This window comes from Hydractinia symbiolongicarpus, chromosome 9 (genome assembly GCF_029227915.1).
Source record: "Hydractinia symbiolongicarpus strain clone_291-10 chromosome 9, HSymV2.1, whole genome shotgun sequence".
In the NCBI taxonomy this organism is placed as follows: Eukaryota; Metazoa; Cnidaria; class Hydrozoa; order Anthoathecata; family Hydractiniidae; genus Hydractinia; species Hydractinia symbiolongicarpus.
Window position 1 is genome coordinate 4,825,013 of NC_079883.1, and position 6,816 is coordinate 4,831,828.

Here is a 6,816-nt window from a genome sequence, read left to right on the forward strand (position 1 = left end):
CGTTTTTTTACGAATAATAATAATGCGAATAGAAAAGATGATTGTCACTGTAAAACCTATGCGAGAGGATGGATCAAGTCTTTTTTTGCTATATTTATGTACATTCTTTGTATTTAAAAACTATTCACTATACAACCTTGCCCTATATACATAAAATTAAAGAAATTTCCATTCAAGTAAATCGCATAAATAAACAGCTACATCAAGGACAATAAACTATTGTTGAATTAGAATGTTCGATGTAATTCTTCGTTGATCGAGCATCTTCATGCAACGTGCATTAGCTCGCGGGCTGTTTTCCAGCCATAAGCCAGCAATCTGATGATCATGTATAATCTCGTGAATTGTATTTCAAGAACATTCACGACAATAACATAGTTTGCTAAGTTTCTTTTGCTTGTGTATTTACCTGTATTTGTTATGGGCGATAGTTTTGTTCGTTTAGTCCTTCTAGTTTTACACAACTCATGCATAGTCGTATAGTCGACATGCGCAATAATTTGCACCTTCTACAACCTTGGTTATCATGTCATGTCCATGTCCCCAGGTTGTCAAAAAGACAGGAACCACCATGGATGAGGTTGACCATCGGGAATCTTAGAAAACTATCATCATTGTCGTGGATGTTCTTGAATATTAAGAAGCGTTTGACCATGCCACAAAAACAGGACTTTCGACAGCTCAAACAAGTTAAAAAATTCACACGTATACTAATTTAACTATACTGAATTTAAAGATAAGAAAAAACAGAATTGTCAAAAAACATAAAATTCGAAAAGTATCTATTGAGTCTTATCGTTTTTGCCCTCTACTTTTAATTCACCTTCGTTTTTGTGCGCGAATGATATTATTACGGAAAGAAGTTTTTGCGGAATTTAATTTTGCGATTAAAGACCTAAAACAAAATTTGCGGAACAATTTTCTGCGATCAGGTTTTATTTAATTTTAAGGGTTCGGAATTTCTCGGTCCCTGATCTTCCTTGCTATCACTGATGCTTTGTTTACGACTACCTTAATAAACGAAATTATTGAGAAAAAAAAATTGAAGAAAAAAAAAATTGCGGAAGAAAAGATTGCGGAATTAAAGGTCGCAAATTTGGACAAGTTTCGCAATCTTTTCTTCCGCAATTTCTAGCCAGGAGTAGCAATTCTCAATCTTTTCTTCCGCCATTCCAAGAAAAAGAAAAGCTATGTGAAGGTTTGCAAGGGAACCCTAAATTATTTGCATCGCAATAAGTTTTCAATAGAACAAACCTTTATAAACTCATTAAGCCAATTCGCAATTTACGATTTTTTTGACCATAATCTCGCAATTTGTAATTCCGCAATCATTTCCTCGCGCAAACTTTTCTTTCCTTAAGCTAGTTAGAACTTATATCCTAATTGATTAAAAAACTTTTAATAAATTGTATTCGCTTTTTTAGAAAATCCCTAAGTGGAACGGATTTTCTTTGATCCTTGAGAGCGGTGCGATGCGAGACTGTCGCAAAAAATCTTAGAAAAAATGTTAGATGGCTTAAACATTTGAATGTATGACTTGAAAATAGCCAACGCCTTTTTTGGTTTAAAAAATGTTTTTCCAAATTCAAATATTTACAAACGCAGTTATATACAAATTAGTCACGTCTTCCAATAACTTAAAAATCATTAGTCAAAACAATTCGTTATAAAATACATGTACAACAAGTGCACAAAAAAACCTCTTGCATACGTCATACCTGAAACAAGTTGTGTCTACCTCGTACAGCATGAGGAGCTACACGTCGAAAAGTAGAACCATTATGGCAAAGTCCAACATTAAGTGGGGCAATATAAGTAAGGTATTACATATGCAATCAGTGGTTTAAAAATATAAACACGTTGTGTCGATAATGTAAATAAATGTTAAAAAAATATGTAATCGATTTAAAAATAAACACGCAGCATTATGCAACTTGTTTTTGTTCATAATAATTCCATAGCTTTTTTTATGCTTGAAAGCTTCTCAAATGCTGCGTTTATATCTGAAAGTACTTCTTTCGTTGCGCAAAATAAATGGCATCTATGCTTGCTATTGCCTAGCAACGATGTTGAGAATGCAAAACAAGAAATGTCTTCTGAATTTTGTGCATAAAAGCCAAAATCTTGAATAGGGAAATGTCGCACTACAACGTCAGGTTGGTGAGGATCTAACATGGAAACACCAAAATCGGTGACGATTTGCAGATTGACCAAATTACCATTAACCTTAGTGTTGTTACCATTGAGTTTCCCTACTCTGTTCATTTCCTTACAGTACTGTTTGTAACACTCCCTTACGTGTTTCTGCTTTAGGGGAGGGTTAACCATGGTCGAACACACGTAAGAGACTTTGAAATGAAATTCTTCTGGTTGTAATTCGTTTATGTTAGGCACAGGTGTTGTGGGATGAGCATCGTGTGATGTCTTATGCTTGATTGTATGTCTCAATTTTCCTAAGATTCTTCTGTGCTTCTGTTTTTTAGGAACTTCTGTATGCTTCGTCGGCTTATGTTGCTCAGTAGCAATGTCGGTGTGACCACGGCCAAGTTCCTTAGTAGCAGCATCAGTGTGACCATGCAGAGTATTATTCTTCTAAACAATAAAATTAAAGCCTTTTACAAAAGCTTATTTATCGACCTCTTTTACGTTTTGAAAAATGAGTACACGAGGCTAATTTATTGAACGACGCACTTCTGAAAGAACAAAATAGGGAAGTGCTATTGAGTGGTATATATAATAAAAAAAGCTGTTCATTCATTTTTTTAAGAGTTCCGTAGCGATAAGTACTGCCACAATCTCATTTGTTTTATCAAATTAACCGAACACCGAAGCGGAAGCAGCTTTTTCTTCATAACCAACCCAATGTAAACATGTTTTCGACAACGCACATTTTATAAATAACTTTGTTTTGGTCTGATGAACAGCACGTAAAGTAAACGTGACAAGTCAGTGTGACAAAATAAAACACGGAGCAAGAAACATTTCGATAATTTAGTCACATAGCCCTCAAATATACAAAAAGATACAACAGATCCTGGGATCGAGGTTGTTTAGTCTTAAAAAATAGCTTACCTCATATATTGGATTTTCTTCTATAGATGTACATCTCTCCATCTCATAGCTCACTCTCCTCACTTCACTTCTTACAGCACTGCTCCTAGGCAGCTTATCACAGGAAGGACTTGGTGTAATAGTCAACAATGTTTCCGTCGAACCGTGAATGTTTACAGTTTCTTCATTTTCAGACATTTGTCGTTTTATAACAGAGGATGGACTTGAATTCAGTGAAGTAGGAGAGGAGGCACGAGGTGTTGTGACGATTGAACTTGATGACGATGTAGACACCCTGGGAGAGTTAACCTTGTAGGTTGAGTAAATTGGGTTCATGCCGTTATTTGACGTCATGCGCGGCGCGTACGAGTTTTGGCAGGAATGATTAATCGCTTCAATGATTTTAGCGGCGGTTTCATTCCTAGCAGCACGATAAACATAACACTGGACCTTGGTTTTACTCGATGCTGACATCTCTGAAATAATATATCCAAAATATCTTTTGTCACGTTGGTACACGCCTAGAGTTAAAATGGATGGTGTGGAGTGAGATTTCTCTTCTTCGGTCGTGGTTTCACTTACTATAATATTTTGTCCAAGCAGTTCTAAACTAACACTTCGAAAGTCACGGGGATTAACTTTCTCGAGGATTAATTTTATGTAATCATTCACGTTGTGATAGGATTTTTTCACTTTGATACATCCAACCTCAACAAGCAGGTGAAAGCGAAGAAATTCCGGTTCAATTGTCGGTTGCCATTCATATGAACTCTGTGATCGCGGAATCTAAAGCGTTAAAGCAACAGCATAAAATCAAGACAAAACTGGTTACAAAATAAGCGAGTCAATTACTGGTGGTTAGCTCATGGAATTCAACAGTCATACTTATTTCAGGTATCACCGACTTGGTAGCTATTTTTTAGATGAGTCTCAAAGCGAAAAGTGTAGGCCTGGCGTCAATCTGACGCTTGGATTTTAATCCCTTTCCTACCACCCTTTTCCTTCCTTCCCGAATCGTTAAAATTAAAAAAATTTATTATTTAAATGTATCACCAATTTCTGAAATCGCACATCTAGACAAATTAGTGTAAAATATTTTTCTACTTATATTTAACGTCAATTCCTGACGTTGGGTTGACGTTTCGCGAACGCGTTTAGATTTGCCAGTCACCCTTTTAAATAGAATACGGATATTAATATAACAGAGTCGGAGCTTAAAAAATTTGCTTGTATGAATGTGTAATAGCAAACAAGAAAGTGTAAACTAGGCTTAAATAAGAAGTATCACATTTCATTTCATGAACTTTAGAACAAAGTCATGTGCAATCATAAACACATTTTTTTTAAATGTCGCAACTTTGCAACGTCGGGCAAAACTGTAGTATTTACACAAATCTGTATTTATTTTTACAGAGAGACGCAGCCCAATTAGCCATGATTTCTACTTTTGATAAAAAACTCAAATAAAAAGGTTTTTTTCGGAAAAAAGGCTTGGTTTGCTAGTGATGATTTACGCGCCAAATCACGTATTAATAAAATGGCTGACAAGGAACGCAATAACACCAACCTTGTTTGTCGTTTGAAAAATACTAGAAATAGCATCTCCAATTTCGGTAGATTTGTCTGACTGTAATACATAACAGAACGCATCTTCACCCGGTTTTCCAGCGATTATACCCAAAAAATAAGCATTCTTTAAAACCACTTCAAAAACTATTACTTCTTCAATCTGAAACGACACAAGTAGCTCCCAAGGCGACGAGTTACTGCCGAAGCGAACATATTCGTGACTTATTTCGGCTAGGACTGGCTTCATTTCTAAAACATTCGTATTTTGAGCCACATGGCAAACGGCTTGTTCGATAGAATCACTTGTAATTTTCGTGGACTGATGTTTACCTAAGTAATGTGCAGGGTAATAATGCAGGCCTGTAAATGCATTTACATTACCCCAGCTTGCATAACGTTCCATCCTTTTCCTCATATTTGGTAACGGTGGAGGACTCGTTGAATTTGATGCGAAGATAGAGTGTTCGCTCGACATACTGCTGCACACACTCCCTCGCGGACTGCTTGTAACAGATGATGAAGAGTAAGAGAAAGGCGGATTTGATTTTCGACTGAAGTCAATGTCACTATACAGCACTTCGTCATGAGAACGATTTGGTGAAACACTTTGAATAATATCAATAGGTCTGCTGTGCCTTCGTTCTTGTATGATGTCTGACTCGGTATCACTTACATTTTCATAATATTTCTCCGTAGTACCATCTATATTCTCGTAAAACACGGTCGAGTTGCGCCTTCGGTTATTTTCATTCATTACGTCATTAGTCTCGTTCATTTCCCATTCTTGAACAGATTCATTCTCCGGTAAAGACCGAGACACGGCATTTTCATACAGTTCAAGGATCGAATTTTGTGATGTGAATAATGGCGATGCAGCTCGCTGGTTGTGTTTCCTTGTCATATACATACTCTGAGGACGCTTTTTGCGTTCAGAGGATTGTCTGTGACATTTTCTATGCGGTCGATGGTCAATGACGCCATACATACAGTTTCCGCTCCGCAAATGTTCGCTTAAGTTATTTAAAGAACATGCACGTTTTACATTTGTGTTAGTACTGGATAATTCCTGCCTTAAAATCGGGTTATTGGATTCTCGGGTGATTCGAGCTGTTGTTATTTCCACGTTTAGGTTACTTGTAACAATTTCTGCGTATACACTTTCCTCTTCATCATCTTCATCGCAATTAACACGTCTCGGGTGGCCAATCTCCTCCGCAGAGCGAGTAGTCATGGGTTGATAGCATTCAAAGCTACTCGACGAGCTACTACAAGTAGATCCAGGGTGCGGCATCATAGCCGTATACACATCTGATCGATTATCGTGAACATTAATTACAGAGTTCATTTTTACATAATCTGATGACCCACCATCTATGTACACAGAAGACGGTGCCGTTTCAATTCTTCCGTACGTAATTGGGAGTGAACGACTTCTCTCGTGAATTGATCCTTGTTCTTGTTGGTGTTTTCGTTGTTGTGAAGCTATTTCTTCGTATATAACATCATGTTCCACCATTTTAACTTTACAACGTATCAATAAAAACTCACTGTGTGTAATTCATTAATTCATGACTGAGATTACACAAGTTGTTATGGCGCGCACACCACACACGGACTTGTCTAAGCTTGAGATGAAAGCAGTTGTCACAAGCATATTTCTAGCATGATTAAATTTCGCACTCCGTCGCAGTCAATTTCTACGTTGTGTATGTTAAAAAATGTAACTTTTCTCACGCGATGGAGAACGGTGTTTGTTTACACAGCAAACATCTGTAGGAAACATTGACACGTAAAGAAGGGGTTGTTATAATAATTTGACGATTATTTGTTTGTGTTTACTTCAAAACTCTACCATGCTCTGGCATGTTGGAGATTTTTTCGCCGACACATTTCTGTCAAAATCATGCAGATTGGACCGGCACAGTCCAAATACACAGTCGTGCACTCCCTAGTTTTCACAGCACTTTTTTTCTGTTTGATGTTTTTTGAAACAAATATTTATGTATTTATTGAAAGAAAAACCTCTTTTTAGGACACCGACGATGGCGACAAATCTTTATTACCGTGGGATTTTAAAATGCATCGCGCGGCATAACACTACAAAAATAGATATATATGGTATAAGAAAAGGTTTCAGAAATCAACATTCGACTGATGTTCTCAATGTGCAAAATTGTTTGTTTACAAGTCATTTGC

At 36.8% G+C, this 6,816-nt stretch overlaps 1 protein-coding gene across 1 annotated transcript; it reads right to left on the minus strand.

Moving 5' to 3' along the window:
• Positions 1-1,094: 1,094 nt before the first annotated feature.
• Positions 1,095-6,810, minus strand: LOC130657436 (uncharacterized). The gene is made up of 3 exons (XM_057460419.1): positions 4,619-6,810; positions 3,073-3,837; positions 1,095-2,592 (listed from the first exon to the last, which is right to left on the minus strand). The coding sequence occupies exons 1-3, from the start codon at positions 6,134-6,136 to the stop codon at positions 1,945-1,947; spliced, it is 2,931 nt and encodes a 976-aa protein (XP_057316402.1). The 5' UTR covers positions 6,137-6,810; the 3' UTR covers positions 1,095-1,944.
• Positions 6,811-6,816: the final 6 nt, after the last annotated feature.

Coding starts and splice junctions, on each gene's coding strand:
- LOC130657436 (XM_057460419.1), bottom strand. CDS start 6,136: ATGGTGGAACATGATGTTATATACGAAGAAATAGCTTCACAACAACGA. Junction 3,838..4,618: donor TTTTTCAAACGACAAACAAG/GTTGGTGTTATT, acceptor TTAACGCTTTAG/ATTCCGCGATCACAGAGTTC. Junction 2,593..3,072: donor AAGAAAATCCAATATATGAG/GTAAGCTATTTT, acceptor TTTATTGTTTAG/AAGAATAATACTCTGCATGG.